Source organism: Mus caroli, unplaced genomic scaffold (genome assembly GCF_978045245.1).
Source record: "Mus caroli unplaced genomic scaffold, Mus_caroli_1 scaffold_6, whole genome shotgun sequence".
NCBI lineage: Eukaryota > Metazoa > Chordata > Mammalia > Rodentia > Muridae > Mus > Mus caroli.
In genome coordinates, this window is record NW_028227261.1 from 129,806,576 (window position 1) to 129,833,025 (window position 26,450).

The 26,450-nt window shown below is 39.8% G+C and overlaps 1 protein-coding gene across 5 annotated transcripts in view; it reads left to right on the plus strand.

Annotated features, from left to right (window-relative positions):
• The window catches only part of Klhl32 (kelch like family member 32), a 235,073-nt gene that overhangs the window by 59,820 nt on the left and 148,803 nt on the right, over window positions 1-26,450 (plus strand). For all 5 annotated transcript variants that reach the window (XM_085839454.1, XM_085839453.1, XM_021160284.3 and 2 more), the window contains exon 3: window positions 2,132-2,312. In XM_085839454.1, coding sequence (XP_085695580.1) covers window positions 2,132-2,312 — 181 coding nt within the window. The remainder of the gene's footprint in view (window positions 1-2,131; window positions 2,313-26,450) is intronic.

Genomic DNA, 26,450 nt, shown 5'->3' on the forward strand with positions numbered 1-26,450 from the left:
GGAGAAAAGATAGTTTCTAAAGTTATAATACTTAAACTCCATTTTCTGTTTCAAAATGTTAGTCCTAGTACATAAGAAAACAGCTTTGAACATGATTGCATAATTTTGTGATTATTGCATGCAAATTGTGCTTTCATATATTACTCAAAAGGGTTGATTTCGAGTCTACTTATATATGATATAAATATAATCTCAACAGGAGCTTTTGAATCTTTTGTCACCTTGGGCATAAGTTTTGGAGACCATTCTTACAGATAACTTCTCTATTAAAGCAGGAAAAGAGTTATACCATTTTGTTCTTAACATTAGTTTTTTTTTTTCTTTTTTTAATTCATGATCAAGAATTTTGGTAATCTTATCTGTAAAACATAGGTGCCAGTGGTACCTTCTTTCAGTGTTACTAGGAAGACTAAATTGTTAATTATAATTAATAATTATATATCATGTAGGATACTGGGCTGAAAACTGTAAGCAATGTAATTGCTAACTATGAAAATGTCATCATTTTAGAAAAGCTTTTTCAGGCTATCCTAGCTTTCTACCTTGCTGATAAGGAATTCTTGTTTCTTTTCATCACGTCTTTTACTTAATGATACTAATTAATCTGCATTCTAGGTGTTACATAGAAAATTGTATAAAGAACTATTTATGCTTCCGAAAGTAACTTTCAGTTACTGATTTTGAAAGCCTGCCTACTGCAGGAGCCACAGATGAATATTCAATGGCTGTGAGCCTTTCAGATTCTGCTGAAAATAATCCTTACACCTTCCCACAAGAACTTCCTGTAGCCTCACTTTCTCTGGAGTTATTTTCTTTCCATAGTTTGGACTTTGGTGCTTCCCAGCAGGAAATGTTTGATAAAGCCTGCTGAGTACACTGGCTTTTCCCAGGAAGAATTAGGCTAATTGTAAGGTAGAGATTTGTATTTAATTCTAATTCACCAGCTGGTTGGCAGAAGTAAGGCAGAGCCCTGTCAAATAAAGCAACAGTGTGGGTAAGACTTTGTCTCCTCTGAATAGCACTTTTTCACACTGGCACCGAACACAGAAATGCCAGGTAGGGAGAGAGCATGTTCAGGCATCCTTAGATATTCTTACTCAGATTTCAAAGGAGTTCACTGTTTGGACACAGGGCGTGACACCCATGTCATCCTCTGGTTGTAATTTAGTAATGACATAGCTCACTAGTCAGAGCCCAGGACTTGTAAGGTTTTGGAGTGATGTAGAGAGATTTTTAATGATCTAAGCTAGAATTGTCCATAGACATATAAATTCAGTTTGTGTTGTGAGTTCATGGCATCATTTCTGTCTCATTTTAGAAAATCTTTGAAGTTCAGGTAGGACTTTTGAAAGGACACAGGATAAATAGGTTAGGATGGGGGAAGAAGATGAAGTGGTAAAGCTTCATCATAGGAGTTTAGCAATCTCACAAAACAAAAAGAAAAATAGTCTATTCATATATCCAGTACAGTGTTTACATAGACATTGGAAATGGATATTTTACTTTTAACTTTTAATAGTCTTTTTCATTTACAAGGACACCTTTCCCACCACAGATATAGGTCTCATGTAGCTCAGCTTGACCTCTACTATGTAGCCAAGTTTGGTGTTTGAATTTTCTGCTTCCCAACTACTTGAATGCTGAGATTGCAGCTCTATGCCACTGTGCCCCATTTATTCCAAATGAATGTCTTCTGACATTTGTTGTGAAGTGGGTAGTTTCCCAAGTTCTGACTGATGCTGTGTTTGATGCCACACATGGGAAGGTATGCTCACCTATACACATAAAGCAAGTTTTGCACACACACACTGAAGAAATAGGAACTCAGAAACAGGCTCATAGGTTCACAGACATGTGTAGACTTTCACAAAGTTAAATCTTAGCAAAATCAAAACCAAAATAAAAAAACCCCAGGGAGCTACCAAGAGAAAAAGTCCCAGGATAGGGCAGAGGAACAAATTAGAGTAAAGGAAAACAAAGAAACAAAAGCCAGAGAGGGCAAAATTGAGAACAGAAAGGTCAGACTCACAGTGCAGTAGAAGTAGCCTCCCCAAAGTCCAATGAGTGAGAGAGCCCCAGGAAGCTGAGCTGGTGAAAGGAATAAACAGGGCTTCATTACTCTCCTTTGTAGTATTCAAGAAATGCTGACGGGCCAGAGGCTGTGCCACTCGGAATCTCACAATGACACTGTCCTGGCGGCACTGAATCAGCAAAGAAGTGATGGCATTCTCTGCGACGTGACCCTGATCGCTGAGGAACAGAAATTCCACGCTCACAAGGCAGTCCTAGCAGCCTGCAGTGACTATTTCCGGGTAAGTGAAGGTGGATGTGTTTGTCTTAGGATGTCAATGCACAGAGGACAGCCTTGCTTCCTGATCTTTCCTAGGCCGTGAGCCAACTACATGATGGACGGCAGATTTGTAAGTGTTGAGAACCTGTGTACCTTCCTGGACAGAACTGAGTCCAGGGCCCTGGTGGGACATTCACTGGACTGTCCTGGGTGGCTGCAATGAGAATACATTTAACAAGCACTGGATGGTGTGACAGTGACATGCATGGCATATGAAGATATGGTTCTTTTTTCCTAGAACTTATTTGATTTCCAGCTGTGAGTGATGTGTGCTGATATGACCAGGGTGGATGAGGTCTTTTATATTTATATTTCATGTAATCATCATGCAAACACCTTGTACAAATGCATGCATGTGCTATTAAAGGCTGCCATTTTTTACATATCAGGAAACAGAATCTTAGAGAGTAAGTACTTAGGATTCAGAAAGTAACTAAATAATCAACACAGTTCTTAACTTGCATATCTGGCATTTGACATTTGTTTGTTAATTTTAGAAACTTATTATTTGGGAGCTGAGGAGATGTCCAAGTGGTTAAAGTGCAGGCATACAAGTGTGGGTGGGTACTGGGTGGAGCTCAGATGGAGTAAAGTGAAAGTAAAATGGAAGAGAAATTGAAGAAGATTCCTGGCCTCAACCTCAGACCTCCAATTTTGTGCCCATATTCATGCAGACATACAGCCCACACAGAGATGGAATAAGAACATTATTATTGTATGTGTGCATGTGCCTATATATGATGTAGGCATGATGTGTGTGGGTGCACATACCAAGGCATGCATGTGAAGGCCAGAGGCAACTTTGTTGATTCTTTCCTTCCATCTACCTTTACATGGGGTCTGGAGATCAAATCCGGTTGCCAAACTTGTACAGCAAGGTCCATTACCTGTTGAGCCATTTTGTAGTCTCGTCTTCCCCGTCCTCCTCCCTCTCCTCCTCCTCTTCCTCCCTCATTGTTCATGTATTCTAAAGCAAGTTCTTTTAAAGGTATCATCTATTTTCACTATCTGTTTCTCCCTCCTGTTATTTCCCCTCAATTTTCATTTACTCCTCCTAATCGCTCCCTTCTCTCCCCCCCCCCCCCCATCTCTTACTGTGTTGTCAACTTGGCAGACTCTGGAATCTCCCAGGAGGTCTCTCTCCAGATAGGTCTTTGGATATGCTGGTGGGGGAAAACCTACCTTAATTGGGGCAAGGGCTACTTCCTAGGTGGGGACCCTGTATTAGATGGAGACAGCAAACTGAGCCCTAGAGTGGAATTCACACCTCTCTCCTTTGGACAGTGGCCAGCTGCCTCCAGTTCCTGCTGCCTTGACCATGGGTACCTTGATCTGTGAGCTAAAATAAACCTCTTTCCCTTCAGTTCCTCTCCTTAGAGTATTTTATCAGAACAATAGGAAAAAAGCTGACTCCTCTGTTCTAGTCCACTGATTTGCAGGTTTGTTTTTGTAGTAGTGCCATAGTATTTTTGTTACAGTGGTTTTTCAGAATAACTTTAAATCGGGTGTTCTAAGACCTTGCTACTTCTAGTTTCTTTCTTTCTTTGTAATCTGTTTCTGTGAAAAAATCATTGGCATTTTAATGGAAACTGTTGAACCTGTAGATGCCTTTTGATAATATTGTGATATCAAGTCTACTAATCCACTAGCATTGCCATCTTTCCATCTTTTGTTTCTTTCTTAAGTGCTCACATTTTTTACATTGTAGTTTCTTGGTTAGGATTAGTCCTTGGTTATTTATTTATTTATTTATTTATTTATTTATTTATTTATAAAGCACCGTGAGTGGGGCTGCTTTCCTGATTTCTCAGCAGTATGTTGGTTGCTGGCGTATATATTAATAATGTAAGTGGATCTGTAATGAACACCAAGATTTCCCTAGTTAGAGTTCTATTGCTCTGATAAACCACTTACCAAAACTAATTTGGGGGATGAAAGAAATTAATTACAAGATATAGACTATCACTGAGGGATGTTGTACGGTTTGAAAGAAAATGGCCCCCATAGGCTCAAAGGGAAAGGCACTAGGAGTGGCCTTAATGGAGGAAGTATGTCACTGTGGGGGTTAGGTCTTACATGCTCAAGCTACATCTAGTGTGGCATTCACTTGTGCTGTCTTCAGATCAAGATGTAGAACTCTCATCTTGGCTTCAATTTGGTAGGCTAGATGTGTCTAGAAATTTTCTCATTTCTACAATTTTTTGGAATTTACAATTTATTAGATTATAATTTTATTCTATATTTTATTAAATTATAACTTTATTTCTGCAATTTTAAATTTTTATAATTTATTAGAATATAACTTTCAAAGTATGCCTTAATAATCTTTTGAAGTTTACTAATACCAGGCATGCCTTCTTAGTTGTCTCTAATTTTATTAATTTGGATCTTTTAATTGTGTTAATTTGGCTAAGGATTTTTCAATTTTTTGTCTTTTCAAAGAATCAGCTGTTTGTTTTGTTGATATTTTAAAGTAAATTTATTTTTGTTAATGTGTGTATATGTATGTATGTATGTATGTATGTGCCTCTGTGTGGCATGCTTATGTATCTATGGTTACTGGCAGAGATAAGAAGCCTGAGTTGCTGGTGGCTGTGAGCTGCCTGATAGCAGTGTTGAAGTCAGAGTTCTCTGTAAGCAGAATATATGCTCCTAACCAACGGCCCAGCTCTTCAGTCCTAGTGTTGGTTTTTTGCATAGTTTTTTATTTCATTAATTTCTGTGTTTATCTTTAATATTTTGTTTGCTTACTGGTTTGGGCTTTGGCTTATTCTTATATCCCATATCACTAAGAAATTTACTGATAATTCTCTGCTCTTTTGATGAAACCACTTATAGATATAGACATCTGTTCCCTTTAGAACTGCTTAAATTGTGCCCCACAGGTTCTGGTGTGTTGTATTTTTGCTTTCACTTTATTCTTCTAGAATGGACTCTGGACTCTCTTCTGCTCTGCAGACTTTTCTCTTTTGCTTAGCTGCTGTAACTAGTGCTTCCCACACTCACCACCCTCTTAGTATGGCTGCATTCTTCCTGTGCCTAGTTTAGCCCTAGAGATTATAACACCCTGTGCATGGGTGTCATTTCATCTTCTGATATCTTCTAATTCTATCCATGTTTGACTCTTGCCCAGTATTCTCTATGCCTTTTTATATGGATACAGAAACAAAACCTGGATAATTGTTAACTGGAAATGAGATTAACTTCTGACTATACATTTTTCAAGTCTACTTTTTAAGAAGGTTTATTTTTTTTAATATTTATTAGTATTGCCTGCAAAGTTTACTGCATGCGTGCCTGGTACCTATGAAGGCCAGAAGAGGGGCCAGGATCCCCTTGTCCTGTAGTTAGGCTGCCATGTAGCTGCTGGGACCCAAACTTGGTTCTTCTGCAAGAGCAGTGGGACCACTTCTCCATACCTTTTATTTCAGCTTTTCTTAAAATTTTTTAAGTGTTGCTTCAGTTGATTGATGGCTGTCTTAGTCATGGTTCTAGTGCTGTGAAGAGACAACATGAGCAAAGTAACTCTTATAAAAGAAACCATTTAAATGGGGATTTGCTTACAGGTTTGGATGTTTAGTCTGTTATCATCATGTCAGAAAGCATGGCAGTAGGCATGGTAGGCACATTGTGCTGAAGCAGTAGCTGAGAGCTGCATCCTAGTGCACAAGCAGAGGTGGGGAGAGGGAGGGGAAGAGAGGGAGGGGGAGAGGGAGGGGGAGGGGGAGAGGGAGAGGGTGAGGGAGAGGGAGAGGGAGAGGGAGAGGGAGAGGGAGAGGGAGAGGGAGAGGGAGAGGGAAAGAGACAGACAGACAGACACAGAGACTGGGCCCAGCATGGACTTTTGAAACCTCAAACCACACTCCAATGACACACTTCTTCCAACAAGGCCACACCTAATCTTGTCAAATTGTGTCACTTCCTATTGACTACACTATTCAAATATATTGGCCTATGGGGGATATTCTTATTCAAACCACCACAATGACTAGGTAATATTTTTGAAACATAGCATTAGTGAATACTGATCTCTCATTGGCCAAAGTAACCCAATGGCCACTCCCACAATTAGTGTAAGAGAGCAATTTTGACTAATAGCGGTCTAAATATTAATAAGTTGGAGTACACATTTCAGTATGATGTAAAAATAAATCCTTTTCTAGAAATACTCTTCTCTAAGGATGATCATATCAATTGTTATCTGATACCAAACTGCCAACTCTGAAAATATATGTACAAGTCACAGTCTATAGATTCAGCAGGCTTTATTATATGCACATACACATATGCATATAACAACAATTAATATAAAAGACCCCATGACTTTACCAGAGGGTTTGAAGCCAAGAAAAGGAAGAGAGAAATGTTGTAATTCTAATATCAGAAAATAAATGAAGTAATATAAAAAGTTCCTTTACAAAAATCTTTAAATAATACAGAAATTAGCAGAGGTCTTTAGGCCAGCTAATGATTGGTTTAGATATTTCAAATAATAATCCTGTTTTTTTTTCATTTAAGAAATAGTATCAATAACATTCTGTTGCCAACTAACAGTGATATGGAGCTTTTTTTTTTAATTTTTAATATTTTTATTACATATTTTCCTCAGTTACATTTCCAATGCTATCCCAAAAGTCCCCCATAGCGCCCCCCATTTCCCTACCCACCCATTCCCATTCTTTTGGCCCTGGCATTCCCCTATATTGGGGCATATAAAGTTTGCAAGTCCAATGGGCCTCTCTTTCCAGTGATGGCCGACTAGGATATGGAGCTTTTGAAAGCAGGCTGTGGAGATGGCTCAATGGCTGAAGTGCTTATCATACAAGCAGAAAGACATGAGAACACAGATCTCCAATATTGTAAAAACCAGGTGGGCAATAGGCCCCTGTTATCCTAGTATAAGAGAGGCTGAGACAAGGAATCCCTGCCCACCTCTCATTCCCCAGTAAGAGAAATCCTTTCTTCTAAGTCTGTTGGTAAACCTGCCTTTGCTCCAGACTGTGATGTCTGCTTTACTTCCAAAGCTGTTTGTTACAGAAGCAAACCTGGAAGGAAAATTTAGTTAAAGAAATGGTCATTGTTTGTCCTAGTCAATGTTTGTCAGCTTGACAAAAGCTAGACTCATCTGGGAAGATAAACTTCAACTGAAGGTTTATCTGATGAAATGCCTCCCTCAGATTGACTGATGAAAGTCTATGGAACATTTTTCTTGATTGACAGTTGATATGGGAGGACTCAGCCTACTGGTTGTTGTCCCCCCACCCCACTCACCTCACCCTAGGCAGAGGACCCTGGGTGGAATATGAAAGCAAGCTGAGCAAGCCATGGAGTTAAACCAGTAAGTAGTGTTCCTTCGTGCTCTGCTTCAGTTCCTGCGTTGAGTTCCTGCCCTGGCTTCTTTCAATGATGGACTAAACTCTCTACCTCCAAGCTGAAGTTGGTCATGGGTTTTTTGTTTTTCTTTTGTTTTAATTTGTTTTTCTTCACAGCAATAAAAGGCAAACTAGAACATCGTTTCATTCTGAGTGTGTGCAGAAGTTTCAGAGATTAGTAAAGACCAGCCTCTCCCAACCACCTACCCTAATTTAGAATGATGTGTTTACTCTTGTATCTTATGTTCAATATTGAAATACCTAGATACAGTGTCTTGAAGTCCTTGGTAACTTCTGTTTCTCTTGCAACAATGTAATGTTGTCTCGTTCTTTGTAAGTGCTCAGCAAATAACTTATTAAATTAGTGAAATGTTTCCTAATTTTCATAGTAATTCATGTATAATTCAGTTCTTAAGATCTTAAATACTAGATGTACGTATACAAAATATGTGCAGATTATGTGTGCATTTTTCCCTTCTGTTAGGATTCTATGGAGTTAAGTAAATACTGGGGTATAAACTAGAGTTTTATGCTTTAAAGTGTGGTATTTGACACATGATTCTGAAGCTAACACGCTTCTTGTTTGATTCAAGAAACATAAGACTTCAGGAGTCAATAGGCACATGCTTTGGTGTAAACTGTTCCATGATATTGCCCTGAGACTTAACACATTTTCTTGCTTACAGTTGAGCATAAAGTGCTTTGACTTCCTGTGATCATGAACATTCTAAAAGGAGGTATAAAAAACATTATTGAGTCAAGAAAAAATGACTTAGAAAAAAGAAATCTAAATATTAGGTTTAATTCCAGTGGTGTATGCACAGTGTGGCTTTTGTCAAACATATATCTAAATTAGAGCCACAGTTCTTAAGAGGGTAATGCAGCAATGGGGAGATGAGATGGGTGAGGTAAGGAGCCTGACTGAGTTCTGCCGCCTGCAGTTGTTTTCCACAGTGCTTAGCAAATGGAAGGCTCTACTTCAATTAATAACTGCTGGGTTCCTCCTCCTCTCCACCAGCTGTGCTGTGTAAACATGGGCAGGTTATCTCTCTCCTGTGGACCTATGCTTTTTTTCATCATTCAGCTGATTGCTTCAAGCACGGGCCTCAGGATGAGGTGGTGCAGATTAAGTGATGTTAGCTGTTTCCTCTTCTTGGATTGATTAGTGGTGCCTGGCCATGCTACACCTGGGTGCTAGTGGAAAGAAGAGCTCAGCTCTTTTTATGGGTTGAGCTGTTTGCAGGCTCACTCACCTTTCGATAGTTCAGAATATTGTGGTTTTATTCTTTTCTACTTTTGCATTTTCTGAATCTGAAATCCCCTTCCATCTTAGAAACCTTCAATAACCATTTGACTTTTTCTCTTTCTCTGGCTCTTCTTTCCTGAACCTCTGTGCAGGGCTAGGCAATGCTCAGGTGCTAGGCTCAGCCTTCACACACTCTTAGCACCACCCACAGCCCCTCCCTTCTCTCATCTGTTCCGTCAGTGCTGCCTTAGCACACTGTTCACTAAGCACAGTCTCTTTCATCTCAGGGGTTTGCACTTCTCAATGTTGGACCCTTTGCCTCTCAGTTTGCTGTTCTACCAAGGTTTATAACGACCAACATGGCTCATGTCTCTCATGAGCTTCTATACTATTTCTCCTCTGCCATGTTCCTATGTTCATAAAGTCTTCTGTTTTTCAATAATTAAAATTTAGCTTCTCTCCTCCAAAGAACTGAATATTATGTACCTTGATCAGTAGTAGCACCTTAGAGAGGTACTATGACTAGCTAAGGTAGGAAAGTCCATAGAGGTATTGTTGAATAAAACTGAATTGGAAAATATTGCCTTAGAAGTAACAAGAAAAGTCAAGCAGAAGCCTTGTGATTATGTGTGTGTGTGTGTGTGTGTGTGTGTAAGTGTGTGTAATGGGTGAGCGTGAGTCAACTGTTGGTCCCCTCCTTTTGGAAGTCCCGCTGACCCAGGGAGCTCAGAAGTAAGGTCACAGGATCCTGTCGTTGCCCATTCCGAGTTATGGGCCACTCTGTGGGTCATGAAGTATTTATGGTTCTAGAGGCGGTTTCAAACTTGCTATCTGATGTCTTGACTTCCTAACATAAGTTCATGTATGTATTGGTAAAATGTGATGTTTTAAAAAGTTAAATATTTGAGCATCTTTTTCCCATAGAGCCTGCATATTGCTGTGTAATTTTCAGGTTTGAGGGAAGGACAGAAGCCCATGATATTGAAAATATGGTCTTTGTTCCAAGCATTTTTGTAATCCTATAATTCAGTCATTACTTGAGTAAATTCCACAAATGATTATTAAATGAGAATATAATGCGTAATTAAAAATTTTCAATTCAATAAACGTTTGTTGTAAGCCTGTTATTTTCTAGACATTGAGTGAATTTATAGTCTTGTAGAAGACACAGGCAGTTGGAGAGATTACCACAGTATAACGTAATCAACACCAGGGTTTGGGGGTTTAGACTTGTATTTGTTTTTATCCCATGTTTATTTGGATATTTCTAGTCAGTTTCAGCAATAATAAATGTGACTGCTGTGGGTATGCAATTCCTGTGCTCCACACATATATTCTAAATGCTTTATGTAGATCAATGTATTTTACTCTACAAAAGAGTCTGTAAAATGGATATTAGTGTTATAATGTTCATCCAGAATAAAGAAAAGGCATCAATAATGCCTACTAGGATTCTAAAGAGTGGCTTATAGCCTGGACTAAGGGAAGAGCAGATGCCTAGAAAGATAAAAATCTTTCCAAAGCATGGTTAGGATGTGGAGCTGATAGATGTATGGATAGGAAAGGAATGGTAAAACTTCAGAGTAAGACTTAAGGCCTGATACTTGAGTATCTGGATAGTAGGAATAAGGGATGTTCTCACTGTTCTTATGCCTAAGGTATGGAGGAAATGGGAAAAAGAATGGCCAGAAGAATTTTAAAGGAAGCTGTGCCATTGAAGAAACAATAGAGAAAGGCTTTTGTATAAAGATGTTTCTTTCAGTCTTCTACAAGGGGGAGAGTCAAGGTTATATTCTCTACTGTGCTGTTTGGTCCCCAGAGCCTACTGCAGTGCCAAGGACATCATAGGCCCTCCGTCTTAATTCCCCTATTGTAATCCAACTGAAACCGTTTCTTGCTATGTTGAATCTCACTAATGCCCGCCTAAGAACTTCCTTCTGTACGTGTGTGTGTGTGTGTGTATATATATATATATATATATATATACACATATATACATATATATACACATATATAAACACATATATGATATATATGTATCATGAGTTCATATATGCACACATATATCATTACATATGTATATATGCATATAGACATAGATCTCTCTTTTATTAGGTATTTATTTCATTTACATTTCCAATGCTATCCCAAAAGACCCTACACCCACTCCCCCACCCACCCACTCCCACCTCTTGGCCCTGGCATTCCCCTGTACTGAGGCATATAAAGTCTGCACGACCAATGGGCCTCTCTTTCCACTGATGGCCTCCCAGGCCATCTAATGATACATATACAGCTAGAGACACGAGCTCTGGGGGGGAGTACTGGTTAGTTCATATTGTTGTTCCACCTAGAGGGTTGCAGATCCCCTCAGCTCCCTGGATACTTGCTCCAGCTCCTCCATTGGGGGTCCTGTGATCCATCCAATAGCTGACTTTGAGCATCCACTTCTGTGTTTGCTAGGCCCCAGCATAGTCTCACAAGAGACAGCTATATCAGGGTCCTTTCAACAAAATCTTGCTAGTATATGTAATGGTGTCAGCATTTGGAGGCTGATTATGGGATGGATGCCCGGATATAGCAGTCTCTACATGGTCCATCCTTTTGTATCAGCTCCAAACTCTGTCTCTGTAATTCCTTCCATGGGTGCCTTGCTCCCAATTCCAAGAAGGAGCAAATTATCCACACCGTGGTCTTTGTTCTTCCCAAGCTTCATGTGTTTTGCAAATTGTATCTTATATCTTGGGTATTCTAAGTTTCTGGGCTAATATCCACTTATCAGTGAGTACATATCATGTGAATTCTTTTGTGATTGAGTTACCTCACTCAGGATGATGCCTACCAGGTCCATCCATTTGCCTAGGAATTTCATAAATTCATTCTTTTTAATAGCTGAGTAGTACTCCATTGTGTAAATGTACCACATTTTCTGTATCCATTCCTCTGTTGAGGGGCATCTGGGTTCTTTTCAGCTTCTGGCTATTATGAATAAGGCTGCTATGAACATAGTGGAGCCTGAGTCCTTCTTACAAGTTGGAACATCTTCTGGATATATGCCCAGGAGAAGTATTGCTGGATCCTCCAGTAGTACTATGTCCAATTTTTTGAGGAACTGCCTAACTGATTTCCAGAGTTGTACAAGCTTGCAATCCCACCAACAATGGAGGAGTGTTTCTCTTTCTCCACATCCTCCCCAGCATCTGCTGTCACCTGAATTTTTATCTTAGCCATTCTGACTGGTGTGAGGTGGAATCTTAGGGTTGTTTTGATTTGCATTTTCCTGTTGATTAAGGATGCTCAACATTTTTTCAGATGCTTCTCATCCATTGGGTATTTCTCAGGTGAGAATTCTTTGTTCAGTTCTGAGCCCCATTTTTTAATGGGACTTTTTGATTTTCAGGAGTCCAGCTTCTTGAGTTCTTTATATATATTGGATAATAGTCCCCTATCTGATTTAGGACAGGTAAAGATTCTTTCCCAATCTTTTGGTGGCCTTTTTTGTCTTATTGACGGTGTCTTTTGCCTTGCAGAAGCTTTGCAATTTTATGAGGTCTCATTTATCAATTATCGATCTTACAGCACTAGCCATTGCTGTTCTATTCAGGAATTTTCCCCCTGTGCCCATATCTTCGAGGCATTTCCCCACTTTCTCCTCTATAAGTTTCAGTGTGTCTGGTTTTATGTGGAGTTCCTTAAACCACTTAGATTTGACCTTAGTACAAGGAGATAGGAATGGATCAATTCACATTCTCCTACATGATAACCGCCAGTTGTGCCAGCACCATTTGTTGAAAATGCTGTCTTTTTTCCACTGGATGGATTTAGCTCCCTTGTCAAAGATCATGTGACCATAGGTGTGTGGGTTCATTTCTGGGTCTTCAATTCTATTCCATTGGTCTACTTGTCTGTCGCTATACCAGTACCATGCAGTTTTTATCACAATTGCTCTCTAGTACAGCTTTAGGTCAGGCATGGTGATTCCACCAGAGGTTCTTTTATCCTTGAGAAGAGTTTTTGCTAGCCTAGGGTTTTTGTTATTCCAGATGAATTTGGAGATTGCCCTTTCCAATTCGTTGAAGAATTGAGTTGGAATTTTGATGGGGATTGCATTGAATCTGTACATTGCTTTTGGCAAGATAGCCATTTTTACTATATTGATCCTGCCAATTCATAAGCATGGGAGATCTTTCCATCTTCTGAGTTCTTCTTTAATTTCTTCCTTTAGAGACTTGAAGTTCTTATCATACAGATCTTTCACTTCCTTAGTTAGAGTCACGCCAAGGTATTTTATATTATTTGTGACTATTGAGAAGGGTGTTGTTTCCCTAATTTCTTTCTCAGCCTGTTTATTCTTTGTGTAGAGAAAGGCCATCGACTTGTTTGAGTTAATTTTATATACAGCTACTTCATTGAAGCTGTTTATCAGGTTTAGCAGTTCTCTGGTGGAATTTTTAGGGTCATTTATATATACTATCATATCATCTGCAAAAAGTGATATTTTGACTTCATCTTTTCCAATTTGTATCCCCTTGATCTCCTTTTGTTGTTGAATTGCTCTGGCTAGGACTTCAAAAACTATGTTGAATAGGTAGGGAGTAAGTGGGCAGCCTTGTCTAGTCCATGATTTTAGTGGGATTCCTTCCAGCTTCTCACCATTTACTTTGATGTTGGCTACTGGTTTACTGTAGATTGCTTTTATCATGTTTAGGTATGGGCCTTGAATTCCTGATCTTTCCAAGACTTTTATCATGAATGGGTTTTGGATTTTGTCAAATGCTTTCTCCGTATCTAAGGGGATGATCATGTGGTTTTTTGTCTTTGAGTCTGTTTATATAATGATTATGTTGATGGATTTCCATATATTAAACCATCCCTGCATCCCTGGAATGAAACCTACTTGGTCAGGATGGATGATTGTTTTGATGTGTTCTTGGATTCGGTTAGCAAGAACTTTATTGAGGATTTTTGCATCGATATTCATAAGGGATATTGGTCTGAAGTTTTCTATCTTTGTTGGATCTTTCTGTGGTTTATGTATCAGAGTAATTATGGCTTCATAGAATGAGTTGGGTAGAGTACATTCTGCTTCTATTTTGTGGAATAGTTTGTGAAGAACTGGAATTAGATCTTCTTTGAAAGTCTGATAGAACTCTTCACTAAATCCATATTGTCCTGGCCTTTTTTGGTTAAGAGACTATTAATGACTGCTTCTATTTCTTTAGGGGACATAGGATTGTTTAAATCATTAACCTGATCGTGATTTAACTTTGGTACCTGGTATCTGTCTAAAAATTTGTCCATTTCATCCAGGTTCTCCAGTTTTGTTGAGTATAGCCTTTTGTAGAAGGATCTGATGGTGATTTGGATTTCTTCAGGATCTGTTGTTATGTCTCCCTTTTCACTTCTGATTTTGTTAATTAGGATGCTGTCCCTGTGCCCTCTAGTGAGTCTGGCTAAGGGTTTATCTCTCTTGTTGATTTTCTCAAAGAAACAGCTCCTCGTTTGGTTGATTCTTTGAATAGTTCTTCTTGTTTCCACTTGGTTGATTTCGCCCCTGAGTTTGATTATTTCCTGCTGTCTACTCCTCTTTGTTGAATTTGCTTCCTTTTGTTCATAGATCTCTTTAATATATTCATTTGTCTTACTTCCTAATACAGTGCCCTTTAAAGACTTGGGGCTAACAGTACTGCTCACAAATGGGGGCAGGTCATTGCAGCATTTATACTGCCTGCTGCTCAGTCACCACAGATAATGTGCAGACAGATAAGCTTATTATAGTAAGGATAAAAAACATATAGCATTGACAGTTGTGTTGCTTTCAGCTCCCAAGCTGGATGCCTTTTGTCTTTATTTCTTCCCTGCTCCTCAAATACAAATCAATTCTGTGGATATCAGTGTGCTTTTAGTAAATTATCTTTTAGTTTAAAGATAGAATTAATCAGAACAAATGAATTTATAAACTTACAGGTGGTACATGAATATTAAAGGTCAGATAGTCACCCACCCCCGTTTTTATCTGTCATTTAGTCACCATGCTAAAGCTTTCTTGTGTCCATGTCCCAAGAAGTCACTGAAGTCAGTCGCATAATTGATAGCTGCTCATTTATGCTATAGATGAATCTCGCATTCTGATTAGAACAGGTTTTTAAAGTTATGTTTTAATTTAGTGTAACTTATTTCTTAGATCTTCATTTCATAAAAAAGAAAAAGAAAGATAGTAGGAAACAACCCCAAAGCCCCATTTTGTTTACTTTGTATCTACTAGTGTTTTAGATAGCAAAAATTACTCTGTAGCTATTAAATTTATACATAGTTGTCACTGAAATGAAGTCAGAAATGCTCAATGTTTTCCATAGTCAGCTCTGCAGCAGACTGCTCCATGATTCATTGCTTTGCTGGAGGTCAGACAAACTCTACTGAATCACATGGTTATGAAACACATGTGCCACCACAGCCACAGCCTATTGATTTCGTGCTTATTCTTTCCTTTCTCTGACAATTGAAATCACATATTGTTCACAAAGGCACCTACATTGCATTCTTTTTTTTTTATTAGGTATTTATTTCATTTACATTTCCAATGATATCCCAAAAGTCCCCCACCCATTCCCCACCCATTCCCCACCCACCCACTCCCACTTCTTGTTCCTGGCGTTCCCCTGTACTGAGGCATATAAAGTTTGCATGACCAATGGGCCTCTCTTTCCACTGATGGCCAACTAGGCCATCTTCTGATACATATGCAGCTAGAGACACAAGCTCCGGGGGGTACTGGGTAGCTCATATTGTTGTTCCACCTATAGGGTTGCAGATCCCTTTAGCTCCTTGGTTACTTTCTCTAGCTACTCCATTGGGGGCCCTCTAATCCATCCAATAGCTGACTGTGGGCATCCACTTCTGTGTTTACTAGGCCCCAGCATAGTCTCACAAGAGACAGATATATCTGGGTCCTTTCAGCAAAATCTTGCTAGTGTATGTAATGGTGTCAGCGTTTGGAGGCTGATTATGGGATGGATGCCCAGATACGGCAGTCTCTACATGGTCCATCCTTTTGTCTCAGCTCCAAACTCTGTCTCTGTAACTCCTTCCATGGGTGTTTTGTTCCCAATTCCAAGAAGGGGCAAAGTGTCCACACTTTGGTCTTAGTTCTTCTTGAGTTTCATGTGTTTAGCAAATTGTATCTTATATCTTGGGTATTCTAAGTTTCTGGGCTTATTTCCACTTATCAGTAAGTACATATTGTGTGAGTTCTTTTGTGATTGGGTTACCTCACTCAGGATGATGCCCTCCAGGTCCATCCATTTGGCTAGGAATTTCATAAATTCATTCTTTTTAATAGCTGAGTAGTACTCCATTGTGTAAATGTACCACATTTTCTGTATCCATTCCTCTGTTGAGGGGCATCTGGGTTCTTTCCAGCTTCTGGCTATTATAAATAAGGCTGCTATGAACATAGTGGAGCCTGAGTCCTTTTTACCGGTTGGAACATCTTCTGGATATATGCCCAGGAGAGGTATTGCTGGATCCTCCGGTAGTACTATGTCCAATTTTCTGAGGAACCGCCAGACTGATTTCCAGAGTTATTGTACAAGCTTGCAATTCCACCAACAATGGAGGAGTGTTTCTCTTTCTCCACATCCTCCCCAGCATCTGCTGTCACCTGAATTTTTTATCTTAGCCATTCTGACTGGTGTGAGGTGGAATCTCAGGGTTGTTTTGGTTTTCATTTCCCTGATGATTAAGGATGTTGAATATTTTTTCAGGTGCTTCTCAGCCATTGGGTATTCCTCAGGTGAGAATTCTTTTGTTTAGCTCCATGAGCCCCATTTTTAATGGGGTTATTTGATTTCCTGGAGTCCACCTTCTTGAGTTCTTTATATATATTGGATATTAGTCCCCTATCTGATTTAGGATAGGTAAAGATCCTTTCCAAATCTTTTGGTGGCCTTTTTGTCTTATTGACTGTGTCTTTTGCCTTGCAGAAGCTTTGCAATTTTATGAGGTTCCATTTGTTGATTCTTGATCTTACAGTACAAGCCATGGCTGTTCTATTCAGGAATTTTTCCCCTGTACCCATATCTTCAAGGCTTTTCCCTACTTTCTCCTCTATAAGTTTCATTGTCTCTGGTTTTATGTGGAGCTCCTTAATCCACTTAAATTTGACCTTAGTACCAGGAGATAGGAATGGGTCAATTCACATTCTTCTACATGATAACCACCAGTTGTGCCAGCACCATTTGTTGAAAATGCTGTCCTTTTTCCACTGGATGGTTTTTGCTCCCTTGTCAAAGATCAAGTGACCATAGGTGTGTGGGTTCATTTCTGGGTCTTCAATTCTATTCCACTGGTCTACTTGTCTGTTGCTATACCAGTACCATGCAGTTTTTATCACAATTGGTCTCTAGTATAGCTTTAGGTCAGGCATGACCTCTTGTTGTTCGGTAAACTGGTCATTATTTTCCATAAAATGGTTTTAGAACACAGAGGAAGCCCTGGGTAAAGTCCTGGATGAATGTATATTTTGACATGGGCATTCCATTTTACAAAACACTTTATAAGTTCATGTTTAGATAACATATGTTGTGACAGAAGTTTCTATAGAAAATAATTTTGCTGTTTTGTAGATATCAAATGAGACTGTCAAGAGCTTTACTCTTGCAATAATTCCTGCCAGCTTTATCCCTGGGCACCTGCAATTGCTTTTGTTTACACTCTCCTCATTGGAAAATCTTCTCTACCAATGTACGTAATTACTCTAACACAGAGCTACCATGGTATCCTTCACTAGACAAACAGGGAAGCTGTGGTCCGCCCACCCCATGGAATAATAGTCAGTGAATGAAGAAGAATGATTTATAAGGCTGAGGAAAGTCGTAGATGACACTGTGAAAATGAAAGGAGCTAGGCTGAAGACAATATTCCGGGAAAAACTGTTGGAGAGGGAAAAAAGGAGTAGTTCTTAAGAGCTTGAACATTATAGGAGTAAACAGATAACAAAGGGTAAATGAAGACTACCATAAACTTTGGTCCTTAGTAATGGCTTCCTAATAATTGGTTTGTTGTATTTAGGGAAAGTGAATTTCTAGTGAAGACTCTAGTTTTTTAAACATCAAGTGAATAGCTTGTTACAAATGAATACTTTTATATTTATAATATATATTTATGAAAATATTTATAAAAAATAATATCCCCTTGAAGAACTGACAGCTTTAATCAATTTAGGTCTTTGTTTCATGGCAAAGGAATTCTAAGAAAATCAAGAGAGGATATTTTCAAATCAAGAGAAGTTCACCAGAGCTGGTTGGCTTTTCAGTGCAAAGCCTCATCATTCACTTAGACAACATCCTAAGAACTTAACTATATGTCCAAAATAGTAATGATGATGCATGCTCCAAGGACAATAAATAGTATACTATATAGTCTGAAGATCCAGAGAAACAAAACCAATATGTAGGTAGGTCAAAAGAGAGATGCATAAATTTATGGATTTATATCACTATAGAGGCTAGGGCATTGACCAATCTTTAGGGGCAAGCTAGATATCTAGGTGAATTAATGGGTGGTACAGTTGTCCAAATGAGAAGCCTGGAGAAATAAGAGGAAGTCGTTAATGGCCCAGTTCAAGTCCGAGTTCTAAAGTAAAAGAACAATGCACAAGCTTAACACAGAGAATTCTTTCTTATTCACCCTTTTCTTTCTTTCTTTCTTTTTTAAAAATTTTATTTAATCTTTTTTTACACTCCAGATTTTATCCCTCTCCGGGTCCACCCTCTGACTCTTTTACATCCCTTACCTCCCCGTCCACCCCCATCTCCATGAAGTCCCCACCCCATCCCACCAGACCTTCCCACTCCCTGGGGCCTCCAGTCTCTTGAGGGTTAGGTTCATCTCCTCTGACTGAACCTAGACCCAGCAGTCCTGTGTTTTATATGTGTTAGGGGCCTCATATCAGCTGGTGTATGCTGCCTGGTTGGTGGTCCAGTGTCTGAGAGATCTCGGAGGTCCAGGTTAATGGAGACTGCTGGTCTTCTACAGGGTCACCCTCCTCCTCAGCTTCTTTCAGCTTTTCCCTATTCAACCACAGGGGCCACCAGCTTCTGTCCATTGGTTAGGTGTAGTATCTGCATCTGACTCTTTCAACTGCTTGTTGGGTGTTTCGGAGGAGAGTCATGCTAGGTCCCTTTTTGCGAGTACTCCATAGCCTCGGTAAAAGTGTCAGGCTTTCACCCTTTTATTTAATCCATATCTTCAACTCACTGTACAAGTCTCACCCAATCACAGAGGATGATTTGCTGCACTCAGCTTGACAATTCCAATGTTAGTCTTACCCAGAAGCACTCTGATGAACACAAGCAGGAATTATGCAGGCTTTAGTTATTCTGATCGTATAGTTTATGTTATATTAGCACCGTGTTCTCCTTTGGTTTTTGTTGCAGAAACCAACCAAGGGAGAAAAGAGTTTGTTTCATCTTACACTTTGCAGTCCATCATTGAGAAGGTCAGGGCAAGAAGTCAAGGCAGGAACTAAAGCAGAAGCCATGACAGAGTGTAGCTTACCTGTTTGCCCTCATACCTTGCTCAGCTATTTTTCTCATATAGCAAAAGACCATGGGTGGCATCGTCCACAGTTAACCATTAATCACCCAAAATCCCACAGACATGCCTACAGGCCAGACTGATGGAGGCAATTCCTTAATAGAGGTTTTCTCTTCTTCGGTGACAGGCATTTGTATCAAGTTGATTAAAGCCAACCAACACACCATGAAACATATCCCTTATCTTTCCTCATGTTCTTGTGTATAAGAAGAAAGAAACAAATGCAAAAGTGGTTTCCTAGGGAAAGCATGTCCTTTGATGTGTGTTTGGATATTATCTTTTGCTTCAAATGTTAGTAAGAAATGTCCAAATGCCTTCAAACCTTTCTACCCAGGGGAAGAAATATCAGTGATTGTTTAGAGTTGATTAAAGTATGCAAAATGATGAAAGGCCAGGCCCTTCCTTATGTATCTATAGCCTTTAACATTTTTGTTTTTATTTGTGAGTGTGATGCATGTGTTTGTGTGCCTGTTGTGCCAGAAGAGGTCATCGGATCCCCTGAGGCTTGAGTTGCTGGCAGTCGTAAGCTGCCCACATACAGTTGTGACCTTCTTTGATAAGTCATCTAGAACAAAACAGTGAAATGTGTCCTAATGGTTGGAACATAGGGGATTTTTAACAGTATTGGAAATTATTAGTTACATACTGCAAAACTTATTTGTGAAGGAAATAAATCTCAAAAGTATAAGTGTGCCTTTTTACATATGGAGTGAAACAGTTGCTTTAAAAGGGCTAGTGAAAAATTTAAACTATCAAAATGTTTTATTTCCTTTGCACCATTGTTAAAAGAGTATATATTCACTTATAACTCCAACTTGCTGAAGTATACTAAATCAATATGCTTTCAAAGTGATTTTTTTTATCTTGAATTAAAATTAAACACCAGAGTTGGTACAAACAAATCCCCTGGCTATATAAATGCTAGAATAAAATTATTTGAATTTTTTTTCAATAAAAGGATATTGATGGTGAAACAATACTCCATGCAATAGGTAGGGTTTCTACTTCTGTGGCAAAACACAATGACCAAGTCAACTTACAAGAGAAAGCATTTAATTGGCCTCATGTTTTCAGCATATTAGAGGCCATGATGGTTGAGCAAAGGCACGGTGGTGGGATTAGCTGGAGCCATGGGTCCCTCCATGCGTACTCCCTGGAGTTTTGAGTGACGTGCTTGCTATATTTAGAAAAAGGGAGCTTGAAGCAGGTGACCTCTAGAAGCTGGAAAGATAGAGAACAGACCTTCCCTACAAGCCCTAAGAGTACCACATCCCTGTTGCAACTTGATCTTAGTGCAGTGAAACCCACCTTAAGCCTTACTCCACATCCTCACCAGCATGAGCAACTTGTGTTGTTGGGCTTAGCTATTCTGCCAGCAATAACATGAAATCTCAAAGTAGCTTTGATTTGCATTTTCCTGATAACTAAGGATGTTGAGCATTTATTTCTTTAAGTGTTTCTCAGTCATTTGCATTTCCTCTATTGAAAAATTTCTTTTTAGATTTGCTCCCCATTTTTAAATCGTGTTGTTTTCTAGATATCTAGTTTTTACTTTATGTATCTTAGATATTAATCCTCTAATGAATGTGTAGTTGGTAAAATAATCTTTTCCCATTCTTTAGGTTGCCACTTTGTCCAAATGATGTTGTGTTCTTTGCCATGCAGAAGCTTTTTCAATTTCCAGAGATCCAGTTTAGTTATTATTGAGCTTAGTGCCTGCACAGAGGTTTTTGAGCAGGTGTTCTGCTCAAAACATCTTTTCTTGTGCTAATGAGTTCAGGGAATTCTTCACTTACTCTTCTATCAGGTTCAGTGAGTGTATCTGGTGGTATGTTGAAGTGTCTGATCTACTTGAAGTTGAGTTTTGTGCATGGTAGTAAGTATGGATCTATTTGGATTCTTCTACATGTAACCATCCAGTTTGGCCAACACCAGTTGTTGAGGATAATGTCTTCTTTTCAATTCATATTTTTGATTTCTTTATAAAAGATCAGGTGTCCATGGGTGTGTGGATTTATGTTTGATGTTTACTACTCTAGAGGCAGTGGGGTCAGGGAGATTGGAACCAGTGCATAAGAAAGACTAAAGTCTGATGCAATAACCAGCTTTATTCAGAGCATCAGACAATTTATACTCTGAGGGTTAAGAAGGACCATCTGAGTAAAGTTATCATGAGTTCAAGCTGTATCCAATCACAAGGATAAGCTGCATGTGGCAATTTTTTTTCATAGTGGCATATAAACATTTGAATAACATCAGCAAGCCATAATGAGTAGTCTGAAGTAACCTCTACACCTGGGAGTATCATGAAAACACATTCCAAGAACAATTCTACATCTTGGAGAAATTGAGATCGCAAGACTCTTCTAATGTTTTCTTGGATCTTTCTTACAAGCTCTTAAAATTCTCTTTCCATGAGTCCAATTTTTATTGGATATTTGGTTTATTTACATTTCAAATATTATCCCCTTTCCCAGTTTCCCCTCTGGAAACCTCCTATCCCACCACCCCTCCCCCTGCTTCTATGAGGGTGCTCCCCCACCTACCCACCCATTCCTGCCTCTGGCCCTGGCATTCCCCTACACTGGGGCATTGAGCCTTCCCAGGACCAAGGGCCTCTCCTCCCATTGATGTCCAACAAGGCAATCCTCTGTTATATATGCAGCTGGAGCCATGGGTTGCTCCATGTATACTCTTTGGTTGGTGATTTAGACCCTGAGAGTTCTGGTCTGGTTGGTTGATATTGTTGTTCTTCCTATGGGATTGCAAACCCCTTCAGATCTTTTAGTCCTTTCTCTAACTCCTCCAGTAGAGATCAGTCCAGTGGTTGGCTGTGAGCATCTACCCTTGTATTTGTCAGAGCCTCTCAGGAGACAGCTATATCAGGCTCCGGTCAGTGACCTCGTGACTTCATGCTAAGGATAGATCATGGCCCTAAGGACATGTACCTTGATCATCTTCCAAAGACACCTTATTCCCATGAGTCCATTCTTGAACCATGGTCTGACAGTTTCAGTCTTCAATTCAATTCTATTTCTGGTTTTGTCCCAATACCATAGGTGTGGGAAATTGCAGGCTGGTCTCCAGTCCAGCTGAGGTCTGAACCTCTGTGGTGATAATTCACCTTCATGACATGGTAGGCATTCCCTCATGCTCCTGGAACTCTGGCCCCTGCTTAAGTTACTGCCCCCCACAGCCCCCTCAAGAGGAGCATGGTCAGTAGTCACGTAAGCAATGGCCCAAGCTTCTGACCTTCAGGCTAAACTCCTCCCCAGTTACCTAGCAACAGTGAAGACCATAAAAAGGGGTGTTCAGCTCCCACCTCGCTCTCTTACTCTTACTCTCACTCCTTTTGTTCTCCTACCTCTCCCTTCTCTCTCCTCTTTCCTTTCTCGTTGTCTTCTTCTCTCCTCCTCTTCTCCTCTCCTCTCCCCTCTCCCTCTTTTTCTCTCTTTCTTTCTAGCATTCTCTCTCTCTCTCTCTCTCTCTCTCTCTCTCTCTCTCTCTCTCTCTCTCTCTCTCTCTCTCTCCCCCTTCTCTCTTTCTCCCCGCACTTCTATAATAAAGCTCTTAAACCATAGAGAGTCTCTGCTCCATGTAGATCTGCTGTACAACTCTCACCAGTGCCAACACTTCCCCTATTTCCTCTCTCCTATAACCCCAGGGCTACAGGATATCACCTCAGAGACCCTAGTTGGTGGCTGCCCCTTGTCCACCTCCTGCCAAGTGGGGTCAGAGGCTTAGATGCCCACCCAGGGCTGAGTGGAAAGTGTCTGGCAGCTCTGCCTGTGTCTGCCTGCCCAGAGCACGGGAACTCTGGCTGGATGTGGGCCCCTTTTCCTCCCCCACTTCTCCCCAGGGCCTCCCTGGGCCCCCCATTTTTTGTTCCCAATACATAGGGTTTTTATATATAGCTCTGCAGTACAATTTGACTGTGGGGAATGATTAACCCAATACAGGATACTTAATACAGTAGAAGCTTCCTAAAACATATATGTATATGAAGGCAATCTAAAGGATATCACCAAATAATGGGGTAGGCAGAACCCCAAGCACACATTTCTTATCATTAATGAAGTTTCCAGTACTAAGATTTCATTGCACCTCATTGAGTTATTTGCCAAAGGGGTCCCATGTAAACTGCCAAACAACCCAGGCTGTTGCTCTCCACAAAATGATGGCAAGGCCCTATTGTTGAAGACAACAGCTACTCCACTCATTGAATATAGAGAAGTAACGCTGGTGTCTACATAGAGCCTTTGTTACCATCTTTGATACAAGAAGGTTCCAAAGGATAAATGTAAACACCAAGCCAGTCACAAACCCTTCTATCTACAGTAGTAGATCTGACTGCAAGATATGCTACTGCAATGGTGGCACAAAGCTTCTGGGTGCTACCAACCAATATCTGAGTTGACTTAAGGCCCATTCCATGAGATCCAACAGGGCATGGATAACAAGAACCTGATGCTATATAGTCCTGAGATCGAAGGTAAAACTAAATACTACTGATCTAAAACAAAACTAAACAAAAACAACCAACTCTAGCAATAAAATGACTCCTAATAACATTCTGCTATACTCAGAGATTAATACCTTGCATCATTAGAGAAGCCTCCTCCTGCAACAGATGGGAAGGAGTACAGAGACTCATAGCTGGTCATTACGCAAAGAGTGAGAGACCTGGGAACACTCAGCTGTAAATGGGATGTCTCCATCAAATCTCTTCCTTAGGGCTCAGAGAACCCTGAGGACAGGAGGTGGAAGGATGGAAGGAATGTAAGAGCCAGAGAGGATGAAGGACACCAAGAAAACAAGTCACTTCAAATTAACAGGAACAACACACATATTAACTCACAGAGACTAAAGCAGCATGCACAGGCATGCACAAGGTGATTTGATATATGTGTGTGCGTGTGTGTGTGCATGTATGTTGTAGTTTCCAGCTTAATGACTTCATGGGATTCCTGAATGTGAAAATGAGTAGGTCTCTTTGTATATATTTTTTTCTTGTGCTTCCTCTTAGGCTCTTTTCCTTCTGTATGTTTGTTTTGACCTATTTTAATGTGTTAGTTTTTGTGTTTTTCTTATTATATTATTTATCTTATTATATTAATTATTATCCTTTACAAAAAAAGAGAGAATGGCATGCTTGGTATATGAATGAAAGAAAAGAAAAGAAAAGAAAAGAAAAGAAAAGAAAAGAAAAGAAAAGAAAAGAAAAGAAAAGGGAAAAGAAAAGAAAAGAAAAGAAAAGGGAAAAGAAAATGACTGCTCCTAGGTATGGTGGAGGAGAAAGTTTATTATAGATATGTGGGGGAGCAATAGCCAGAAAGGCAGGAGCATCTGTGAGAGCCCAGAGTGGACATGGCCAGACTGAGCTTAGCCATGTTGGGAAAACAAGGGAGAGCAGGGGAACCAGGTGCATCAACCAGGACATCCAAAGGTACAAAAAGAGCAGGTAACCAAAGTGATTGGATTATATAGGGACTAGCATCTCAGCTTCCTGGGCTGGAGAGTTCAGGATGGAGAGAGGGGTTTGTCAGCTGGGAGGGCCCTGTAGCAGATAGGGCCTGAGGAACGCAGAAGAGCCTGTTGGGGACGGAGTCTGCTTTGATATGTTTGATTTGTCCCAGGTTTGAAACTGAACAGTGTAGTAAACATCGTTATGATTTTGTTTTGTTTTTAACATTCCTACCTCAGTATTATGTCAAAGTTCCCCTTTTAACATTTCAACGTTGTGTGCATATTAGTCAACTTTCCATCACTGGTGAAAAAATATCTGAAGCAGGTCACTCTCAAGGAGCAAACACTGGTTTAGCCAGACATTTTCAGGCTTCAAGACATGGTCAGCTGGCTCCAGTGTTTTGGGCCGAACCTGAGTCAGAGAATCATCAACATGGGATTACGTAGTAAGAGAGCCTGCTTATTTACAGGCAGCCAGGAAGCAAAAAGAGAGAAACACTGTATACCCTCTGGTGACCTCCTACTTCCAACAAGCCACCACTTCCAAAAGTTTCCACTGCCTGCTGTAATCCACTGATATATGAATATATGAATATATCAGTGGTTTAATGCATTAGTAACCCTGGAGCTCTCATGACCCTTCGCACTGCCAAGGCCACCCCTCAGCACTGCAGCACAGGGCTACGCTGTCCACATCTGAGGTACATTTTATGTTCACACCCTAGCACCTCGTGAGCACAGAGACTGATATGTTCCCTAAATGTACTTGTCAGAATCTTTTGAAGCCATAAATAGCAGCAATTCCATGGTGTGTCATTTTGTGAGAAAAGGACACTCGTTTTAACCTTCTAAAATAAGTTTAACAAATGTGTTCACTCAGAATGGACATTAATTTTCTAGTATTCCCAATGCTGAATATCTGTCATCTAAGGTAAAGGAAGAAAACAGTGTACCATGAGAACCAGGCCAGCTCATAAGCCGCCATGTCCAGTCAAAGTCAAGTAGAAAATGAGAGCTCTAGCTTAGATGCAAACCCTAGTATATTGGACTCCAATATTTCAACTGCAGTATATCTGTGTCCTTCTTTTGTCAAAGTTAATTATCAGAGTAAACATTGTGATGGGTCTTGTTTTGAAATGCTGATATGAATGGAAGTCTGGCAACAAATTAGCAGACTATTTTTATAACAGTTACTTTCAAAGAGAAGAACCTAGAAAAATATCTTTATAGATAGTCTAATCAGAGTGCTTGGGACTTTGAAGACTGACTAGAGGACTCAACTTGGTGTGTCTACAAGATTTTACTAGAATGTAGAGGCAGAGGGTAAATCAAATTCCAATGGTAGGTTCTAGAACTCTAGAGTTCATACACAAAGTTTCTGGCTATCCCAAGAACTTTTCATGAAGGGACCTGCTAGTCT